The 24,273-nt window shown below is 33.2% G+C and overlaps 1 protein-coding gene across 4 annotated transcripts in view; it reads right to left on the bottom strand.

Moving 5' to 3' along the window:
- The window catches only part of LOC123548445 (prolow-density lipoprotein receptor-related protein 1-like), a 70,608-nt gene that overhangs the window by 6,865 nt on the left and 39,470 nt on the right, over window positions 1–24,273 (bottom strand). For all 4 annotated transcript variants that reach the window (XM_053546407.1, XM_053546404.1, XM_053546406.1 and 1 more), the window contains exons 8-27: window positions 17,846–17,982; window positions 16,174–16,429; window positions 15,523–15,681; window positions 14,409–14,562; window positions 13,845–13,979; window positions 13,285–13,396; window positions 12,163–12,322; window positions 11,696–11,824; window positions 10,321–10,551; window positions 9,757–9,931; window positions 9,261–9,394; window positions 7,927–8,095; window positions 6,845–6,966; window positions 5,557–5,697; window positions 4,786–4,998; window positions 3,997–4,167; window positions 3,522–3,695; window positions 1,846–2,013; window positions 1,430–1,597; window positions 550–717 (exon numbers count right to left, since the gene is read on the bottom strand). In XM_053546407.1, coding sequence (XP_053402382.1) covers window positions 550–717; window positions 1,430–1,597; window positions 1,846–2,013; window positions 3,522–3,695; window positions 3,997–4,167; window positions 4,786–4,998; window positions 5,557–5,697; window positions 6,845–6,966; window positions 7,927–8,095; window positions 9,261–9,394; window positions 9,757–9,931; window positions 10,321–10,551; window positions 11,696–11,824; window positions 12,163–12,322; window positions 13,285–13,396; window positions 13,845–13,979; window positions 14,409–14,562; window positions 15,523–15,681; window positions 16,174–16,429; window positions 17,846–17,982 — 3,276 coding nt within the window. The remainder of the gene's footprint in view (window positions 1–549; window positions 718–1,429; window positions 1,598–1,845; window positions 2,014–3,521; window positions 3,696–3,996; window positions 4,168–4,785; window positions 4,999–5,556; window positions 5,698–6,844; window positions 6,967–7,926; window positions 8,096–9,260; window positions 9,395–9,756; window positions 9,932–10,320; window positions 10,552–11,695; window positions 11,825–12,162; window positions 12,323–13,284; window positions 13,397–13,844; window positions 13,980–14,408; window positions 14,563–15,522; window positions 15,682–16,173; window positions 16,430–17,845; window positions 17,983–24,273) is intronic.

Here is a 24,273-nt window from a genome sequence, read left to right as displayed (position 1 = left end):
GAATATACTAAGAAAATCCAGCAAATAAAAATGATAGGGTCTTGTGCTTGATTTTTTGCTAGACTGATATGAAAAAAACTCGATCTCACGCAAGTTTTCATATTGGGAGTCTATGGGAAAATCGCAACTTTCATAACATTTTCGCGAATAAAAATTGTTTTACAATGTAGATTTTAATGAAACTTCTCACAGTTTTAAATAAATATATGGCCTATAATATGATTAAATAAAATGTACAGGTCCGTGTGCTTATTTTTGAGATATTTGGCTACGGTTAAAGTGAACCGCCTATTTCAAGCTAATTTTAAGACATTATTTTGAATTATTTAAAGTGTCAGATGTTTTGATATCATATTTTAACTTTAGAAAGATAGTAGCAGTGCCATTTTATTAAATTTACTCACTGGTTGCCATTAATTCATAAACTGATTTTCGTTTCCGTACGCCGAATCCAGGCATTATTCTACGTTTTCCGGATAAATGACATTACGTCATGACTTCCGGTTTATCAAACGTGCAGAACCAATAATCATAATCAATTATCTTTACCAGTGCATGCATCTTTTGGATGCCACATCTTGTCATTTTTACAAAACGCTAAATGAGTTGTGTTAACGTAGCCTGGTTTACATTCAAATGCACATGCATCGCCAATTTTCTTCAGACAGCTTCCAGAAACATCGCCATTTGTCAACGAACTGTCATCGCACACTGACTCTGAAATTTATTTAAACTGGTTATATTTAGACAGATGCATTTTCTGTTATCTTTATTCAAAGGCAATTACTTAATCATAAGCACGAGAAACTAAATATCTGAACTAAGAATCCGTGAATGCATTTACGTTGCTTGGTACATATCAGGTCAATATTGACGAACTCGTTAAAAGTAGAAAACTATGCACTTAAAACAAAGTCAAGACTTTGAAAAAAGAAAGAAACACTGCAAATAACTATAAAAGTTAACAAATTCGTTCTAGCAACATCAAATGATATTTTTTCATTTAGTCTGCTTAAAATTTGTTTAAGGAAAAGCCAGACCAAAGTCGGATATGTATGTTTTATTGTTTTCTTTGAACTTTTGTAATTGCCTCCTGTCAATATGAAAAATATATTTATAAACACACATCTTTCTTGTCTGTTTGACCTAGTAGTACCCATGTGTTTTAATTCACAGATTCATCATGTATCAACTACTTACTGATTGCATGTCCAGAATCCGATAATACAGCTTTAATACATCCTTATTTTGCTGTTACATTGCTGAAGTAAACTAATATTTTTCAGTTATTGTTTTTGTTTAATTAAAAACATAATCTGAAGGTTATGTTTTCAAATGCATGTAATTTGATAGCTTTGCTAGATAATTTCTTAAATACAATTATGCATGAGCCCATGTTTAAATCCACTCCATTTAATAAGCAATTTACCTCTACAAAGTTCAGATGGGGTCCATCCGTCAGCCTGACATACTGCCTGCGACTTTTTAACGGTTGGGGTATAAAACTTTTTACACGTATAACTGCATGAACTACCAACAGTCCTTTCACAGCCTGGACTTAGTACTCCATTGTCGATTGAATCACTACACAAATATGCTGAAATTAAAAAAAAAACAAACTTCGAACTATATCATACCTTGAAGCAGTGTTCCAACAACAACAGAAAACCCTTTCCACATTTTCTTTAGAGGTCATGAAATCATAAAGAAGCGCAAGCAAGCATTTTCTTTAGTAAAGAAAGTTTCTTTTTAAGTTCACTTCTTATAACTAACAATGTACCAATTGGAAGAACTTTTATATCGAAATAAATTTATTTAAGCTGCTAAATAATCATTATTTCTTACGTGTACAAGAATCCTTAGGATGCCAAATTTTGTCACTTTTACAGACAGCCATCTGAGTTGTATTCACGTAACCTTGGTTACATTCAAACATACATGCCTCGCCAATTTTCTTCATACATGATCCAGTTACTTTCCCGTTTTGGAAAGAGTCGTCTCGGCATACTGACTCTGAAAGTATAATATTTACCGATACACAACAGATTTAGTCTTGCTGAATCGATCATCTCAGTGAGAGAATGGCTACTATCTAATTGTGTTAATTCAAAAGGCCACGAACATAGATACAGCTGTTGGTTCCAGCTGAATTAAGTCGAAAGTAACATATTCCATCTAATTAATTTCAAACTGATAGTAGCTAATATAAATTTAAAAAATGACATAAATACTTTTTCACTGTTCTAGGGAGAAAGATATAGAGAATAATAGGTTAGTGCCGTAGATGAGAAAGTTTATCTGGCGAGGTGGAGGAGGTTATCGGGTGAGCCGAAGGCGAACCTGATAACGTCCGGAGCACTGCAAAATTTCTTATGACAACAATATCGATCATAAGATCACATGATCAACTGACCGTATATTACTGGTCACATGATCAACTGACGGTATATCAAGAAAGATATACGGCACTCTGATATCGGGTCGAAAATACTGCAAGTGACAGGATAAAAAGTAATACATCTAATATTCATCGTAATGGTTGCGAGACTAACGCACCAGAACTTTGTTCTATCTGCATTTAACGAAATGAATGTAGGGCGAAATTAGTAAATGACAACCCGTCTTTTAAGTTACCATATTGCATTCATAGCATGTTTTAATTTATAAAAGGCATTTGTTATATGTTTGTTACTTTATTCTACATTTACCTAGAATAGTTACGAAGAAGAGGTACTCCAAGATTAAACAAACAAAACTTATTCAATATTTCAACGAAAACAAAATAATCTATACATCTCCTTATAATGACAGGAATAGTTTGCAATTTTAGCTACTCACTATAATTAATTCACTTGCAAGTACAGGTTTCACAGTTTCGAAAACGCTATATTAGTATTTACTTACAATGGGGAGGGGGTGGGGGAGGTGTTAAACAATGTTTAAGGCATTGCCCAAATCTTTTCATACTGAGACCAAATACTATCTTAATTGCCTCGTATGAAATAATGTCTTTTAAAAAAGAATATAGACTGTTTTGTTTTCCCAAATCTCACAATGATTAAACATCAAATGATATTATGTTTGCTACTATATTATAAGTATTTGTATAGACTTTGAGAAGGGGTTTGCGCATTGGTCGTGGTACTGGTATGCTTTCACTGCCAATAGAAAATGGGTTGAATGTTAAACAAATGCAAATCAATGGTTACTTTTTACTAAGTAAATTAACTGAACATACCCACGTTTCGTAAGGTCAATGCTTCCACGTATCCATGTATGTTTTTAACACAGGAGGTGGTCAAACACGTTTTTGTTGGAAAGGAAACAATTCTTTAAACTTATCGCAGTTGAAGTATACTTAACCGATTAAACTAATCATTGGTTAACGACTTCCAAAGTTTGACGCTATATTTTTTTATATAAACAAACTTTGTAACAATTACAGATTATTTGGAAGAGCCGGGGGAAGGGGCGGAGGAGGAGGCTAATATTAACACATACTTTCTTTCTTAACTGCCTACCTTGACAAAGGTCAGAGGAAGCTTGGCTCCATCCACCGTCCTGACATACTGCCATGGGATACTTCGTATTTGGAGTATAAAACTTGGCACACGTGTATTTGCACGAGTTTCCAATAGTTCGGTCACAATTTTGATCCAACAAAACATTTTTGATTGTATCACTGCACGTGAATGCTGAAATTTGTAGTGCGGAAATGTTTTAAATGCATTCGTAGCCGGCGATATGCACGGTACAGACTTACATCAGATATCAATTTTAAGAAAGTTAAAGTGATGAAATATCGTTTCTCTAGCACTGTAGTTTTTACTAGTCATTTCAATATCTGGCATCAAAATATTTTTATTACAAAGGCAAAACTTCCTGCAAAATGTTGTGTCATAGTAATAAAAAAACCGAAAGTGTTTACATTTAATAATTCTTTATAAAATTTGCCACTGAAGTTCTAATGACATAACCTAAGCGTATTTAACATACGTGTACATAGTCCGACTGACGGTATATGGTACTTTCCAGTTTGGGTACAGACAGCCATTTCTCTTGTCTTCACAAAGCCGTCATTACAGTCGTACTGACATTTAACGCCCACTTCTCTGCTACATGCATCATTAACTTTTCCATTTTCAACTGTGGTTGGGCATCTTACTTCTGAAGTTACAAAATCTTGCAGTAATATCATTTCAAAAGATGGTTAATGGAGGTTCATACTTTCAAATGACTTCCTCACCACATAATATGGCATTTTCTTATACTTAAATTGTGATTATCATTTTTTTTTTATAATTATGCCATTTCAATAATTCGTCAAGTGTTATAAAAATGGCTGCCTCAGTGATATTGTATTTTAAAATATATATGAAAGACAACCCTTTGGACGAACAGAACGCAATTAAGCAAAAAAGTAGCTGAGTCGGTTTGATTGTGTCTGTGCATAGGAGGTAATGAAATTTGCAACACACCCCTCACATCCCCTCTAGAATCGGCTTAAGCGAAATTCTGTTACAGTAAAATTGAACGGAATCATGATCCCAAAGGACCAGAAAACATAACAACACGGGGATACTTTTTACAGTCGCCACACGGCACACGAAACTGCCGTTGTTGACAATTCTCAAATATAATAATCCCATATAAAAAATCCTTAAACATATAGATGATAGGAAGAATGGTTTAAGAAATACAATTAGATTTTCCTTTTCCTTTTATTTCTGACTAATTAAGTGTGTAAAATAAATACACCTGCTGTGACATACATATGTTTCATACCTTTACATAGAGTAGTGAACTCTTTATTCCACCCGGCGCTGGTGCATGTTAATAATGTATTATCTAACAACGGCTCGTAGTTATTGGGACATGTGTACCTGCATTTGTCATGCAACAGTCGTGAACAAGTATTATCTAACGTTATTGTGATATTCTTCCCCACGTTAGAAATCAACTTAATTCTTTGTTCAATAACGGCTTTGCACTGGTAAACTGAAATTATAAATTTTATTTGAAGCTTACAGTCGAACACGCTAAAACACAGCAACTATATGAAGCAATTATAGCAAATTCGAACAAAGTAATCGATTGGGTCATAGCTTTCATAAATTTCAAGATTTTAAGGTACTTCTGTAACTGGTAAAATTTTGCATTTGAACTCTAAAGGGAAAATCTTTAAAATCATTTCATATCCCTGTATTACTCAGATGCAAAATATGTAGATATAAAATGCCGTTTATAAAACTGTTTCGACATTTGAAAAGTAAGTACGACATTAAAAAATCACCAGAAGTTTAAATTCTAACGTCATACTATCTCGGACATTCAACACAGTGAAAATTTTTTAAGTGTCATACGATGACACTGCAGACATGTCAAACAAAGTACTAGTATGTATATAGTTACAATTACAATTACAATCTCGATAATTCTCATTTATACTTGAATAGTACCTAAAACATTTTTTCATTTTTAGTATATTCGTAGGGCATCATTAGAATTGTTGCAAAACAGGAGTTACTGACAAATCATTTACTAGTACTAGCTTACTGTTTTCACATATTCGTCCTGTGCCGTCTGGTTTAAGCGATACTCCTTCTTCACAGGTACACGCCTTCTTGTCATCCTCAATTGGTATGCATATTGTGCTACAGTCTCCGAGGCCATTGTTAGCTTGACAAGCTCTGTTAACTGGAAATATCATTACAAACATACTTAGTATGGATTGATTTATTGATTTTTTGCATAAGCAAAATGATTTTTTGATATAGAGTCCAAAGATTTGACTTAAAGATATCTCATTGCTTTCTTTCACTTAAGTATTTTATATTTAGATATTTAATAAATGTAGGAAATCCTCATCAAATATATTAAACCTGTCTAAATGAATAAATTAATTGTGTATGTACAACTACATAAATACTTTATGAATAAATGTCACTCATTTACAGTCGATTGGTTTTTATAATTTTCAGAGGTTTAGTCATGTATTTACCTTTTTAAACCTAATGCATAGTACTGTAAATACATGTAAACTTGTTACTTTTATATTTACATAACTATATATTACTTATTTAATTTTTCAAATATAAAATTTGGGTACGTGTACATTAATATTTTAAGAAATAGTACGCACGTATTAGTATGTTCTGTGTTTTCGTAAGGATTTACTTACATACGTATTGTTATTATTATTATCATTATTATTATACCAGATTTATATAGCGCCCTTTTCATGATAAACACGTTCAAAGGCGCTTTACGCGCTTTACATATGACAAACGCAGCCACACCAGGCGCGAAATTCATCCTCTACTAGTACAGACACAGAGCGATCTGACCAGTGGGACAGAGTGAGACAAAGCCCTCAGAACAGAGAGAGAGAAACCAATTTTTGACTCAGGCCTGTCCGGCTAACTTGACACTGAAAAAAAGACTTAACATTTCAATCGCGGCTTACTTTGATATCAGATTGTTAAAATGACACTTCAGAAAAAATAGGTAGTATGAAAAATGGTAAAAGATGGACACAATATGTTTCCGATAATCTATTATTGGCAATCAAATAGGCTGATATGTTTAAAATTTTTAAAATTCCTACCAACACCCCTGGAGACCTTACAATGAAGTATAAAGTATATTATAATCTTGCAAGATAAAGCTTAAATTCGGATTTGAAGGATATTATCTTGTTATAAGCGTTCGTGCAGGCTGCACTACTCGCTATTCAGTCAGTAAATTTTCAGTGGACAGCCGTTCGAACAATAAATGCTATTGCCAAAGCTAAATGATGGGCCAGTCCATTTTAGAACTTTAGCAGGCTAAAGGTTTATCTTACCACGTTGAACATTTTGATTTTCACTGCTGTACAAGGCGATTGTGTCAAGTCTTCCTAATGCATGATGCCGGCCAATTTCTGTTCTTTTTCCTGGATTTTTCAAGTCAATACGTACCACGTGACTGCAATGTATTACATGGACATGGTGGACATGGGTGTAGAGAATTCATTCATGTATATATTTAAATGTAATAAAAGTGTGTGTTTTCAATACCCGATATTGCCCATTGGGTGTTACGACACGAATAAAAGTATCGTAATATTCGGTAAAGTACAAGTGTTTTGTTGTCATATCCATGTCAACCCGATAGGCGTAACCGCTATTTCCTGAAATAAAATAGGGTTATATTTTTCTCCTCTGTAATTTACATTTATGTAAGATTGGTAATGCGGGATATGATCTAGGTTTTCAACAGAGATATTGCGCTACTTTACATTTATTTTCTGCGAAAGAACAAGATTTCATTCTTCTTTTTCACATTTTGTCTACTTAATCGGTAAGTCGTTGTTCCATTCATATCTCATAAAGAAGCAAGTAAAAATGATAAAAAATGACATCAGAATGTTAACAGTGAGTAAGTACCACTACGACTAGTCCTATTGATATTGGGCAAGGGCACCTTTGTTTTCTGAGATTGCTACCAAAATTCCGTGTTATAATCTTACGGCAAGATGAAAGAAAATATAGACTGGTTTTCAAATTCATGTTAGTTTTCCAAGTTTTTAGTTAATTTTATCATAAATTTAACCAAGACAAGCTAAAGACTTTATATTTAGTATCTAATATGACCTCAGCTACAAAGGGTTAAAAACATGTTGAGAAAATTAAGCGAAATCAATTAAATTAATATTATTTAGGCTAACATTTTATAACCTAAAATAAAGATCAAATCCTTCTATTGTACAACATTATTTTACTGCGACACTATCATGGTCGACCATTTTCTGCATATGTCTGACTAAACGAGGAGTTAATTAATTCATTCTAAGACTATTTTCAGATTTTAGCTACAGTTATTCCTTAATGTAAACATTTTAATAAATTTAAAAAATTAACAAAAAGTATTCTCGCAGTAACATACTCTTTCATGTAAGTTGAGTAATAAAGGTATATTCCGTCCGTAACCAAGTCTCTGATTTCTTCTCGCTGTTCAGTTCCTGTCATATTCACAATAGTTATACAATCTTCACCATCCAGATTGCAGTCTTGTATTGTGTCATGATCGGCATCCGACCAATACAGACGGTCAGCTGAAAATTTTAGAAACATGCATGTATTGGACTGATTAGTTTAAAACGATTTCAATTGTTAGGCAACTGTTATTCAAATATAAAAATGTTAGTCATTAAGTGTCGTGTGGCATTTCTACATTGTAGAAAAACTTTGACCCAAACGTGCAGAACTACCTTAAATTTATCAATGAATTTACCCATTTCCTAATAAATTTAAGGAGAAGCTCGTTCATTCTGTTCCTTTTGTTATATAAAGTTATAGTAGTCAACTAGTTCTAAAATTGTAACTCTATGCTATTAATTGTTACGAGTGTTGCGTAAGTCACGGCAAGTATGCATTCGTCCGCCATTGGTATCTAGAAAGTGCGTTGCGACTGGATTTCAGTTTATTGCAGAGTCGATAAGATCCCATGTATTATAACCAAAATAGAGGTAAATTTGACAACTTAAAACACACTGCGTACCTAAAACATCTTTGTGCAAGTTTCTGTATTGGCAAAATATTGAAATTGTGGTGAATATAAATTTAATTTCCCGCCGTTACATAACTGAAATACTGAAAACCTTAACCCTCCCCGAAAAAAGCATTCAAAATTATTGAATTCAATTTGAAAGACATAATTTCGAATATACTTATTGTCATATACAGCTGACGATAAATATAAGTGCTTGTTAAGTCGATGTAAATGAGTAAGTAGTGCGATGTGTCTGTAAAAATTGCCAGATTGTATATGATGTGTATTAGTTATGTGGCAAATTCATAGTTTGCGAAAGATTTCTGTCCAGATGCCAGCGATTGTCCAAAACGATAATGTCTAAAGTTCGGGTTTTCACTAACATGCTAAGCTGGAATGTTTAAACTAGTCAATTGATTTGATTTGATATTTTTCTGCAAACGCTTTGATCGTCTGCCACTTCATAGGGCAAAGGTTTTGAACCGAAATCTCGTGATGTATTTGTTTGTAACATTGCCAATATAAAATCCCTTAGTCAATGTTTATGATATTGGGCAACTCTTTGTAGTACAGTTCTCATAATTGCCCATTAAAAGCTAGTGTTGGAGAAATCGGTTTCATATGATATGCACAACTTAATCGCATCTCGCATCCAATATTGCATATCTGAATAAAGTATCATAAACAACTGAGAAGTACATGATTTTACACAGAAACCCAAGACATACTTAGAAAATTTATAGCCAAACCATCTGGATAAGAAACATTTTCGCCTGATATAAGCTCAACCGCGTTTAATCCAAACATATTTGATCGGCCTACATATCCTGTTGGATAGGCATCTACTGTATAATACATCCACCTGAATAAGATACAAAAAATCTACATGAAGATCATTTAGGAACATTACATGCAAACAATCCATATAAAAACGTTCTGATTGCCTGTTCACGAGCAGTAAAGAGATATAGAACACCCCTTGTATATTATAAAGAAACATTAGGAAACATAAAATGGTTGTAAAAGAAATAATATTAACGAAGATTTCATGTACGGGGCAAATATTTACCACCGCTACACGGCAATGTTACACATGGCCATATAAAACTTTAAACTAGACACATCAAATAGCCGAACAAAAAAGTTGAAAACGGGATACTGCCTTGGAAATTTCAACTTTCAACAAAAGTTCATGTAAACTGAAAAACAAAAACACCTCCTTACCCTTTCTCAGGATGAACAACAATATCCAGAACGGAGTCCCAACCAAAATCATCTTTCAATACTCGATATGTCCCATTGGGTGTTATGACACCAATAAAAGTGTCGTAATATGCGGTAAAGTACAAGTTTTTTGTTGTCATATCCATGTCAAAACGATAGGCGTAACCGCTATTTCCTGAAATAAAATAGAGTTATATTTTTTTCTCCTCATGTCAGATTGGTAAGTTAAATGCGGGATATGATCGAGGTTTTCAGCGGAAATATTGCGCTACTTTACACTATTTTCTGCGAAAGACCAATATTTCCTTCTTCTTTTTCACATTTTGTCTACTTAATCGGTAAGTCGTTGTTCCATTCATATCTCATAAAGAAGCAATTAAAAAATTATAAAAATGACCTCAGAATGTTAAAAGTGAGTAAGTACCACTACGACTAATCCTCTTGATACGTTTATTCAATATTTTATGTTCTTTGAGGCAGTATTAGAAGACATCATGTAAAAGATGCATTGTCAGAAAGCTACCACTCGAAAATTGCGGAATATGTAGTTACAGTGTACTTTACCTAAGTCAACGAGCGGTTTACGATCGGTGCCATTAAGATTTCCGACGTATATGATCTCTTCGAAGTATTCAGCCCATATTACTTTCTGGTTTTCAGGGTTATAGAAGACACCCATATACTCGGCACTTTTGTCACCAGGGACAACATTGATTTCGTTTGTGTCAAGCCCTATTTGGTGTATCTCTTCGTCGGTCCAGTCAGTAACCAGAATGAAATTGTCGGTAACGACCTCTTAAAAGTAAAAGTAGAAATCATCAACAGTAATTACCTTTCAAACTTTCAAATTTCTATGAGATTTTGAACTTAATATGACAAATAAATTTGCTAAAATGTAAAGGACAACATTTTTTTCTGGTATTCTGTGCGTCATTTCAAAGTAAGCGTTTTAAATTATTATATTGAAAAGCAGCTTTAAAATCAAAACACAGAGATTTGTTTTTTTTATCAGTTAAACCCTGGTTTTCAACAATTATTCCGTTACATGCTGTATGTTTAATAAGTCAAAATGTCAAATGCTCCTGTGTTAACAGTTTCGCCCAAAGTAACGGATAAGGTCACGATAAATACATGTGTAATAAAGCAACGTTGGATATGGTAATTCACAAATCCCATTCCTCCCCGTCACCCTCTCGTGTAAAAGATGGACTAAAAAAGAAAATTTTGAAATTCTGAAACAAAAGACACAATAACTACAGCTCATGGACACTGAACGTCTTCTAATTATTCTCTATCATTTTGTAAGAAGTCAACAGAGTCCGATATATGGTTTTGAGATGTGTCCCGGATAAACATTATCGAATGATCAAATTAGTAAAAGGAGATAATTTGAAAATGGGGTAGTAGGAGTCTCTTACGTTTTCAATAATACCATTTCTCTTTATATCCTACAACATTGTGTGAATTTCATGACAAGTATTATAAAATAATAAAATGTTAAAGAGTTGAAACAAAAATGAGAGACCTGAAGAATTTATAGTTTGTAGACGCGCACTTTCCTTTCATAAGCTCACTCTTTATAGGCAGTTGAAAATGATTCCGTGCAGCATTTAGTTATGCCCTAAACAATTATATTTGATAACGGGAGATCACTCACGAAGGAAGCAACGACAGGTAATGGTTCCCATATATTGCGCTTATACCGAGGCGTTAAGCAAACGGAATAATGACTATAAATATGTCAACAAAGATTTGCAAATTTTGAACATCAAAAATAGCTTTAAACTCGATATCATTTGAACAATGGTATCGAACTATTATAAGGAAAATACATGATAAAGTTAGAGAAATTACAAGCAAGGACCAAAACCCTCAAAAGGAACACTAGGGGGCACAGCATCGATAGTCGAAACGCTTTTTATATTATTGAAATTATTACTTGTGGTACAGTTGACTTTATCTTCAAGTGTGTATCCTAAAGCGCATTCGCAAACGGGAGTCATTACGTCGTTTGTATACTTAGTTATGCAAATTTGCGAACAACCGCCATTTCCATATGCACAGGGACCTGTAAGTTAAATGAATAGATTAAAAACATAAGGTATACATTTCAACTCTAAAAGTCAAAAAGCCAAAAAGTCCTGTTTTACCTAAGGTTTGCACGTCTAATTCTGGTTTGCTGGTTTAAATATTAAAATGATGACCAACTTTTTCTTTTCCCTGGAAGCACACTAAGCTGGCTATCAAGTCTCAACGTTTTCGATTTTAGGCCAGAGAAGTCATGGAAATATAAAATGCTTTCACTAAAGTACTGTTGAAATAATAAGCAGATATTATTTTTTCAAAATGTTTAAGTTTTATTTTTGTAAAAAAAAAAAAACATTGCATTAGAAATAATAAACGTACTTATGACGTTTGTCTGCTGAAGATTAACATCAAGAGCTTTCATATCAACAATAGTTGAGTTGTCGAAGTACGCAATGTTCACGTTAACTCCTGTGACTTGGTTACGTGAATTCACGAGATTAACATGACTTTCGTTGCGATATACCCAAGATATGTAATTCTGAAATAAAATTTGTATTTAAGTTGAATATGACTTGTTCTTATCTCTGATGGTTAATACAAAGTAAAACAAATTGTATGGTAAGGAAAACGTATGATATTTTTCCAGTTATAATGCCTGTGATATATCGGAGGATTAAGCTGGGCCTGGGCTTGTTATAGCCAGGACACCGACGTAACCCGATTGATTTTGCAGATTCTATAACAGCAATCAATCATGTTTTTGCGTTACAAAACTTATAAAAACAAAATCAAATGAGTAATTAAGAAATCACATATCGTAAACAGTGATTCGTCATTGAATAAAATCACTGTTTCGAGTTCATATGCAAAGGAATTATTTTACTAGGGCTCACCTCTAGTGATGTGATGATATGCACCTGAACGACAAACTGATTTTATTCAAGACAAAATCCTTGTTTTTTATATTCTATTTCAATTCTAACACAATATCAAGAATAATCTTCTACTTGACTACATTCACCAAATATTTTCCTGTTTGTGTGGTTTTCTCTCCAGCATGCCACAATGACTTTTGACGCTATGATGTAACAATTTGTCGCGTAATAACAGTGATTTTATTGCAAAATAACACACAGTTTCAGTCTTCTTTGTTTAACAGGAAAATTAAATGGGTCGTGTTGGAAAATATTGATTAGCGTCTATTCCCTACACTGATTATGTTGTGCCGTGTTTTAACAGCACGTAGTCTTCTTGTTAACACGCATATATCCCACAGTTTTAATTGCAGTTTCATGCTAGTTTATGTAAAAGTTACATATTGGTAACTTTCATATCGATGTTAATTTGAACTTCTGAGACCGTTTAAACAGAATAATGTTCCTAGGCCCACATGAGTTTAAGACAAATATTTAATACCGACATTTTTCTTTTTTCCCACCAAATGTGATCCTACCAACCGGAGACAGGTTACCATGTTTTTACGACTGTACGTTGTCTTACCTGATATTGGAAGAGAATATATGCATCCTCGTTGACTCCATAAGAATGGTAATTGTCAGTGTCTCCATCCAGTGTTCCATAGTATATGTAACTCCCATATATGTAATAAATCCTGAAAGTATGAACAGAGGTTTAGGACAGGCTTATTCAAATTACTTTGCAATGAAATGTCTGTTCATCAGAGGTCATGGATTTCGCATTACCCCTCACACCCTATCGACTGAAGCGGTATTGTATGAAAGAGCTTCATTGATTGAACACCATTGACTGGACGTTGATACTTAAACACTGTATTTGTGATAGATAGTAAAATCTAAAAGAAACTTGCAAGACCACTTTATATATAGATTTTACTATCATAATAATTCTCTAGTTTAGTACTTCTTTCAAACTTCTCTGTATCATTTGTATGCGAATAATAAATCATAAACTGAATAAATAACACCGGAGAAAACTGCAAGAGTTTCGTTCACAACCATTCAGATAAATGATGTACGAATAGCATGAACCACTTGCCTGCACGAATCCTTGAATTGCATCTTCAAACATCTAAGACTTACCTTTGCTTTTCGTTGTCATAGGTAAATGCGGGAATATCGTTCTTTCCTTCAATCACGTTTTTTAATTCAGATGCGTCCATAGTCAATGTTTGAATGGACATGTCCCCGTCAGCCCCAGTAATCATCGCCAGCTTCCTGTAACAAGAATCAAGAAAAATAAAAGGTTGCAACTGTTCAAATTCATTTTGCTTCAACGGTACATGCTACCAATATATAACTGGTGGATAAACTTAAGATTTACATGTACAAAATGAAAGTCTGCTATGAAAATCTTTATGCTAATTATGAAACAAAGTACATTGTACCGCATAAGATACTAACATTGGGTTTAGTTTGTCGATTTGTTATGCTTATGCAGCAGATTAGGTACGATTGACTGGAAACTTAACTGAAGTCAATAATCATTCTTGGGATAGTGCTAGCATATACTTGTAATTTGAAAGCAAAATAAGTCGGAGAAATAACTAATAATTATCAATTTTAAGTTATTTTCTGTATCGGTAGTTGCAAAAATCTGAAAGCGTTCTTAATGAAGTATCGAGTAAATAAATAAAGTTTAGTTACCTCTCTTTCAATAGAACAATGATATCTCTTGGATTAACAACAGTATCGTTTACTATCTTAGTTGATCTGTCCACGGTATTCAAAAGCCATACAGTTCCTGTGTCTGACTCACACCAGTACAAGTTTTTACCATCTACTGCATCATAGGCTAGACCTAAACGAAACAAAAATTTTTGGATGTCAACAATTCCCATATCACTGAGAAAATATATGTGTCTGTCTTAACGAGTATATACCTTCAATTTCGATTATCAAGGGTCACTAGCCTTTCAAAGGCGGTGTCCCTATTTTCAACTGGCTTTTTGTTTGCTATGCGCAACGCTTTCAGGGAATTTACTCTTCATTTATAACCGACCAGTGCACATCGTGCAACTGCGACCATTCATCGCAGAAGTTCGTTGACGTCAATATTTGTTTCGAGGATATTTACTCTGAAACCATTGGTTGAAATTTGACAAAAAGTTATATATCCTGGATGGGCCCTGAAGTAAATCCTGTCAATGCAAAACTTTGGTTACCATACTTTCTATGTTTTGAACTCAGGCAAGCAAGCCTATTTTTAAACTGTCTACCTTAAACATAAAGAAATGTAACCGTAACTTTTTGTGGTCAGGCTATTTTTTTCACAAATAGAATTAATTTGAACAAGGTTACCCAAGAAACTTTTCTATGAAGGTATTTTGATATTTGTACTATGGTTTATGATAAGAATATTTTTTAAAGTTTAATTGGTATGAAAACCTCACAAAGGCGTTTATAGAGTTTATGTATTGATGCCATATTGCATACGGGAAAATTTTCGCAATCCAAATCTGTAGATTATATATTTCCTGGAAAACAAGGAAACTGTTGGTATATCAAATATAATCTGAAAAGTAGATCCCTCGGAAGCACCGAGAACAAGGCAAACAGTGAAAATTGCAGACTCGGATTGATTGAGTCTGTTCATGACCAGTAACGGAAAATGCAACATTGCCCACGCCCACTAGCACCGACTAAAGCAGTATTCAATCTTCAAATCTAAATGAGTTGAAATCAATGATCCCGAAGGACCAGAAAATATAACAAAACGGATGAAGTTAGGCAACATATACAAAGTTACAGTCATACATACCACTTATATTTCCCGATGCTTTCACAATTAATTCTTTAGCGTCGTTTTCAATCGGCAAGTCTATCGGTCTTTTATAGATTGTGTTATCCACAGTAGCAAAAAAGATAACTCTGTTCACCATGTCCATATCAAACATCTTGATGACGTCACCTGGTGCCGCTGCAATGTTTATAGTTTGACACATTAGGGTAAGTTACATGTGTGGTATTGTTAACACATTAATTTCATTTTAATCTGCGCTAGGTCAGGGGATATAACTGATGTAACACAATGAAAAGAATGTAAACAATTATAAAAAATGTAAATAATTATCGAAATATATAGTGTAAGAAGAAAACAAATTACTAGTAGCTTCCTCGCTTGGCGCTCAGCATTTAAAGGATAGTGTTCGGACTGGTCAGTCCGGTGTCAGTATAATTTGACTGGTTGGGGTATCATGTCATGTGTCTACATCGTGATGTTCCAGCGAGGTAGCACTATAAAGTTAGCATTTTACTCACTGCTACAAATAGACACCATCGTTAATATGACTGAAAAATTGTTGAAAAAGACGTTAAACCCGAACACGCAGTCCAATCTTAGTGTTATGATCGGTTTGTATTTTTTTTTTTTCTTTATTAGCTACATAGCTTTAAGTGAACAGTAACGTACCTGTGGGCACAGGAACAGTTGTTGTGACTGTAGTCGACGGTGTAGTTGGTGCTGGCGTTGTTGGTTTTGGCGTTGTAGTTGGTGGTGTGGTTGCCGGCATTGTTGGTGGTGTGGTCACTGGTTTGGTTGGTGGGGTAGTTGCTGGTTTGGTTGGTGGTGTGGTTGGTGGTGTGGTTGTTGCTTTGGATGTGACTGGTGCGGCAGTCGAAGGTGATGCATCTTGCCTTTTTCGCCTTTTGTTTGGTGTAGGTACATCCTAAAAAGTGATTCATATAATAGGAAAACAAGCATTCTTCGTTTTTGTTTTATATTGAAAGATAAATCTCCTATATTACATTATATTTTCATATTACACCATATTTAAATAAAATCGTTCACATGTTTCTTAAACGTAACCGGTGTAATCTCTCTCTCCTGAGAAGAACCAGTACTAGCCATTAATTGGGTCGAAGACTGGCAGCCAAGCGTGTTACCGCCAGACCACCGCGCCAGTTATGGAAATATCCAACTTAGATTCTCTCAGACTTTTGATTATATGTCCTACCAATATGCTGATGTTATGGTTATCAAACTGGAATTCTACTTTGATATATACAAAAATAATACTTTTACTTTCGAAATAAAAAGTGGTTGATTTGTTATGCAATGGATGTACAAATATGATAACATAAAAAAATTGCATTTTTTTCATACATTTGTTAACAATTAAACTTTACTAAAGCAAATATTGCCTTGTTCACATGTTAAGAAACGCTGCAAATGTTCTAACTAGAGGTGAATATGACACTGACTCATATTCTTCTGGGATGGAATCTTACTTTCATATAAAAAATACACTTTTTAGATATCATTTCAAAAGCTTCGGCGATTTACTTCTTTCGATATACACGCACTGGTTTTGCAATTCACAGATATTCTTTGTAAAGTTTCTAATAAACGGCAATATTAAGACTAAAGAGATTGAGCAAATTTTGAAGAACTTCTGTTTTACACACAAATATATAAACTATAGTGCTTATCACTCCCGCTGTATACTAAACACACGTTTTGCCGCATACTATTCTAAGAGAATTATACGTAGACTGGCGTTTCAACTGTCTTCAACTTGCAATACATGATGTATAGCAAAAATGCTTTTGCCACCCTTAATTAGCACAAAGACAATACAATACAAAGTAATAGGTTATATAATAGTTATGATAACGCCCAGTCGGCATTATGGCATCTTAAATATATTGCTGATATTACTGTCAGTGTAATTTATCATTATCTGCAAAAGGAAACCACCACCATGACACAGCGATATACTGTAAAATCATTTAATTTCGTGGGCATGAAATTTCGTGGTTATGGTCTAAACGGCAAATTCGTGGGGATATAAATTCGTGGATTTCAACTTTTGAACGTAAGATGAATGGGAATATTACTTGTTCGTTGGGGTTAAATTTCGTGGATTGACGCAACAACGAAATCCACGAAAATTAGTCCCCCACGAATATTAATGATTTCACAGTATTACGTAACATTTGTTTATTTCTAGCATACACATTATATTTCAATATAACAGATGGTTCTGTCTATGCGACATCAGCCTAAACATCCGTGTTCACTACTTTTGAATTCATTGAAGACGTTTACACATTTTTATGATACGGATGTTATGATTTATTACCTCCGTCTTGCTCTGCTTTATAACAGTGAAAATACACTGATGATCAAAGCTGGAACGTGCCAATATCTGGACATTTACCCAACATATGTGTGTTTGATTTGCGAAAACTATCGCTTTGGTGAAAGCCTGCTCATCTTCTGAAAACATAGAAAAAAATGATAAAATGGTAACTGAACTACGAAGTCAACAAAATGAACCACACTCTATTTTTTACATCGTTATTTTAAAGTTAAATACAAAGTTTTGGGCAAAAGTGCTATGTTTAGAGTAGAGCCGTATTGCGATAGGATTTTTGTTTATGGATGTACAATCGTCTGTTTTCAGGACATCTGCCATTTTGAAAAATGTTTCTTTGAATATTTCTTCCCAACACAAATTATGCCGAAAATAAATGATAGATCATCAGAATATAGTAATAATGTACCATTTAAGCAAACAGATCCTACTTGTTGCGAAAAAATAAATTCCCACTTACTTTTGGCCGGCATCTGCCTTAATCTTATGTAAGATGCACAATGAGGTAGGGGTTGGTAATTTCAAATATCTATTTAAATGGTTCAGGTTTGGTCCTGCTATTTTTTCTGCCAGATATATATAATGATAAGCTACAGCTGAGATAAACGTTTCCGACATAGCACTTTATATTATCTAGGAAGTATAAATTAAGACAAAAAACAAATAAAAATTCACAAGTTTTAAAGTTATTTTTTCTATATGTATCTGTTAGATGCACGGATACCCAAACTTTTTTCTTTCAGTTTTGAAGCATTTTTTATTTGTCATTAAAACAGCAAAATATTTTTAAAATCCTTACAATATTTCTTTCATGTTGTAGATTTAGGTATGTTTTTCCCGTTGAAGTGGGTATGGTAATTATGCCAACATGTAAAAATGAAAGAGATATGTTTGTGACATTTATGCTTATATATGGCGACTTTCCAGCTTTAATGGTGGAGGAAGACCCCATGCACGGAGGGGCACCTGGGGTCTTTCTCCACCATTAAAGCTGGAAAGTCGCCATATGACCTATCATGTGTCGGTGCGACGTTAACTCCAACAAAAAAAAATTAAAAAAAAATACTGATATCACCATGCATTCATAGTAACCTGTAAGACCTCAAATCTCTATAAGATTTATTGGGATATTATATGTTTTGTAAGGTACCCCATTTTTTAAAAAAAACTTTTTACTTAATTTCAGAACTGCGTAAACAATTGTAAAATAAAAACGAGTGTGGTGAGATCTTCTGCTCTTATTTGTCTTAGAAGTTAATGTTCTTCAAGCTCTCGGAGTATGAAAAAAATATTAATTTTAGAAAAAAAAATCCTTCATCCTTAAAAAGGACGAAAAAGACAAAGCCATCGATTCCCGTAGAGACTTATTTACCTTACTTTCTGTGCGAGCAAATGCATTGGTAAGCTAAGAACCAGTGTCGTTTGAGCTGACGAAAGGAATTTCATCTTTGCGACTCGATGACTTGTATATAATCATATATTACAGTTTGTTGACTTGACCTTTATTTTCTAATAAAGACATCATAAATTTTGTAAAACAGAATTAACATTTCATTTCATTTCATTTATTGGCAAATCGGCATTACAAATGCCTTTGACCATTTACAAAATCTATTACAAATATGGTCAAGACATATTGACATAAAATATAGAAACAATTATAACATACAAATAAAGCGGAACATATCATCCAAAAAGATAACATAGTAAACAAAATTAAGAAGCGGTTAGAACTTCAAGGGTTTGTTTCCGTAATTTAAAAGCTTCGCTTACATATTTAGCATTATTAATCACTCTTTTCTTATTAGTAGATGACATAATATTAATGAATTACTGTAAAGACGGCCAGGCTGTATTTATAGAATATTTCTGTCTAATGTTTGAGTACTTGTTACAACAAAGTAGGAAGTGATATTCGGACTCAACAAAATGACTTGAGCACATTTTACAGACACGTTGTTGTCTATCAATACCAGTATAACGTCCAACCTCAATCTCCAGGCTATGCGATGCAGTTCTAAAACTGGTGTATTGCCTTCTCAATAAATTGCTTAACAGAACAGAATTCTACTTTAAATTTTCTATAATATTCCAATTTTGATATATTTTGAATCGACGCTTTCCAGTTTTGTATATACTGATCGCGTAACCGTTGTTTAAACATATTATAATAGTTACAATTTGAATCAAAATTCAAAAAGACATCACTAAAGCCTAAATTTTCTAACAAAGATTTAATTTTATGAGACCATGAATTTACATTTCGGCTATTGCATTGTTCAACAAATAGTCTATACATAGGCATATCTTGGTTTTTCATGACTTTTATCCAATATTTTAATGCTCTCTCTTTCATGATAACAGACAATGGAAAACGACCAAGTTCTCCAAAAACAGCCAAGTTTGGGGTTTGATTACGCACACCTAAGACATATTTACAAAATCGTAAATGAATTTTATCTATTTCTTTAAAATCGTATATTCCCCAAATATCAGACGCATACAATAGAATAGGTGCAACCATTGTATCAAAAAAGTGATAATTTCGTTCTAACATCTAGATTAATCCTACTTAATAGAGACAGCAAATTGCTATATGCCCTTAAGGCTTGATCAGAGAGAGTCTTTACAGCGTTTTTCATATTACCAGTGTATGTAAAGTTTACACCTAGATAGCAAAAATTATCGACAATTTCTAATTTCTCACCATTAACAAACCATTCAAATGCATGATTTTGTTTTCGTTTTTCAAAAATGCAGACTTTAGTCTTTTTAACATTTATCTTAAGGCCCCATTTAATAGAATAATTATAAATACAATCTAGCTGTGCTTGTAGAGTATCAGCATTTGTTGTGAATAAAACGATGTCATCCGCAAAGATTAACATATACATAGACAACTGATTTAAATCATTCTCTGTTAGGTTGTTGAAATCTATACAATTTCTAATATCGTTTAAAAACAAGATAAACAGTAGAGGCGAGAGTGGTTCCCCTTGTTTTAAGCCAATAGTGACGTCAAAAAAGTCGGACATTTTCATATTAGAAGTTAATTTAACACATGACTTAACACTTGCGTATATAGACTTTAACATTGTAATGACTTTACAATTAATACCTGAATTACAAAGTTTTGCCCATAAAGCTTCACGAGTTATAGTATCAAACGCCTTTTCATAGTCTATAAAGGCACAAAATAATTTAGATTTATTATACAAAGCATTTTGAATAATTGTATGTAATAAAAATATACAGTCACTAGTGCTACGATTATCTCTAAATCCAAACTGAACATCGTTAAAAACATCATTGGCTTCGCACCATTTATTAATTCTATTTCTTAGAGTTAGTGAAAATATTTTTGCTAATATGTTAACAAGAGTTATTCCCCTGTAATTATTTGGGTTCGACTCATCCCCCTTTTTAAAGATGGGTATAATTACACCTTTACACCATGATTCAGGGTATCTTCCCGAGTCGTATATTTTGTTAAAGATAGAAACCAAATAAAGAGTAATAAAATTATTCGAGTCAATGAAAAAATCAGCAACATTTTTATCATAATCACAACTCTTATGTCTATTTAAACTACGAATTACTTTGGATACTTCCTCAGCTGTAAATGGACAATCGAGTTCATCTATACGTAAGTTCTCTGCACTACCAATATTCTCGTTATCCGACATAAAATCATCTTGCAAAGTGTTGGATAACTTTTTAAAATACTCGGCAAACTCATTTTAGCTAATATTAACAGAATCTGGCATGTTTTTATTCTTGTACTTTTTAATATATTTCCAGAACTTACGTGGGTTTCTTTTGCTTAAATCAGCTAGTTTGCTTTTATCCGTGTAATAAAATTCTCTTTTTGCCTTTCTTTTAATACTGGTAAAAGCACTCCTGCTAGAGAGGAACTTCAATCTGTTTTCTTCAGATGGATTTATTTTAAATGCTCTTTTATCATTACAAAAAGACTTTTTAGCCTGTTTACATCTATCATCAAACCATGGGGACTTCTTAAGTATCTTTTTATGGGGACGCACAGTAAATGTTTTACCATGTAATTGGTAGGAAATATCAAAAATTATAGTTTTCAGATTATTTATACAGGTGTCTAAGTCCGAATCGTCAGACTCTAGCTTGTTTAAAATTTCATCAAAAATATGTTTATTCTCGTTAAGTACGTCATTTAATACCATAGGATCATTATCTTCCCAAAAAATTTTATCATATGTCAAAACATCATTCTGATAAAAAAACATATCCTCACAATTTAAGCTAAACTCAATCGGACAGTGATCCGAAAATTCAGTTAAATCACATACTTTCATATTTGAGATACTGGCAAAATTATTGTAGCTTGTAATTAGATAATCCACCACGCTTGCGGCCTTCTTATTACGGGACGTATTATAACATGTAAAATTACCCTTTTCAAGCCGTCCATTCACAATGCTGACGTTATTTTCCTTACACAAAGACAACAATTTTAACCCGAAATTGTTAACGTGACTGTCTTGCGAAACTCGTAATGGTTTATTATTTACCGCTATGTCCTCAAAAGGCATGTGAACATAACGGTCAAGATTAATGTTATTGACAAAATCAGGTTGTTGACCTGTTCTAGAGTTAAAATCACCTGTCACATAAACATCGCCAAAATTACTGTATCTCCTGATATCATCATTTATTTGTTCAAAAAAGTCAAAATTATACAAACTTGACAATCTATTTTTATACACTTTTGAGTCTTCAGGGGGTACATAACAGGTACAGAAATACAAATCATTCAACGAACCAAAATATTCTTTCAATAACTTGAACCATACGATACCTTTGTCATTTAAACTTACACGTTCTATTTTCTTAAAATATTTTTCTTTATAGTAGATAATTACACCACCACTAAACCTTTTCGCTTTACGATTATATTTAGGTCTCGGACATGTAAAAGAACAGTAACCATTAATATCGATATTACTTGTCGTAGAGTTCCATGTCTCACTGAAAAGCTTAAGTTAAATGTCAAAATTGTTTATATAACGCAAGAAGTCACTATCATCTAATTTGTTTGCAAGCCCTTGTATATTCCAAAGAAGGAAATTTAACCGCCCTAACAATCAAAAGAAATTTTAGAATAACTGGAAACGTGCAATATGTTTCTTAAAATTCTCTCCAATTTATATATGATTTCAGAGAACTATAATTTGAGTGAGAAGTGTACTGTATTTACAAGACTGAAAATTCTTTTGACGTGATCCCACCAAAGAAAAAATAAAGAATGAATAAAAATGACTAGATTGAAACTGGAAATGCTGAAAAAATCCAATACATTACGACAAGCGGATTTAAACTAAATAAAACCGTTTACCGATCAGAGGAGGCGAAACAAGGGAGAAAAAGGTTAGATCTCAATAATTAACCGATTTAAAAGAAACAATACAATCGCCTAAATTAGAATTACGTTGGCAATAATTCGATTGAAACTAGTGCCTGATATCTTTGGCCACGCCGGTATTTTATGTATTTACACAAGAATTTGTATTTCTATTAAATGTATCAAAATGTGTATGATTTAGTTAATATAATTACTACAGTGTTGTTTATATGACATAAACCATCTGCATTTATTCTTACAACGATGTCATCGTGAAAACGATTTTGCCATGGAAGAAATATTATCATGGAAAATCGCCTTGACAAATTGCTATCAAACTTTCTTTACTAGTGGATATGAATCTGTTGATGTCAAGGCTATGTATTTACGACAATCTTTACAAGCAGTAAAAAGATCCAAAATCATCAGTCATTATTCATTTTCTAGTTTCAATAATGAATCGATACTTTCAGAACACTCAGTGAAGGTGTAAAATGTTCTTTAGGAGCATTGTATGAAAGTTCTTTCAGAGCACCGTGTGAAAACGCTTTGATCTTATATATCGATACTTTCTCAACATTGTGTGAAAGGCTTTGTTCTTATAAATCGGTACTTTCTTAAAAGTGTAGCAAAATGCTGTTGATATTTGCTGTTGATATTTTCTGTCTGTCAACAAAACACGGATATGAATAGGCATTTTCTAAGAACGCAGTTCTCCCAAACGAATCTCAACAGCATATAATTCATGAACAATTAAATAAAATGTTTTGGTTTTAAATGCTGATACTTTCCGAGCAAAGAAAGCAATATCGTTGTTTTCTATACTAGAGTTGTATGAATAGTGTACCAAATATACCACATCGTTGTGAAATATCTTTACTGTTTGAAAAAAAATGTTTATGTACTTCATACGTACTATTTTGATTCTATGCATTGATATTTCATGACCGCAATTCAAATACGCTTTGTTTCAATGCAATGATGTTTTGTGAACACCATCATTTTTTTTTCTGTGTATCGATATTCCATGACCGCA

The sequence above is a fragment of the Mercenaria mercenaria genome, chromosome 6 (assembly GCF_021730395.1).
Source record: "Mercenaria mercenaria strain notata chromosome 6, MADL_Memer_1, whole genome shotgun sequence".
In the NCBI taxonomy this organism is placed as follows: domain Eukaryota; kingdom Metazoa; phylum Mollusca; class Bivalvia; order Venerida; family Veneridae; genus Mercenaria; species Mercenaria mercenaria.
The sequence above is the reverse complement of the archived record's forward strand: the minus strand, read 5'-3'. Positions and strand labels throughout refer to the sequence as shown.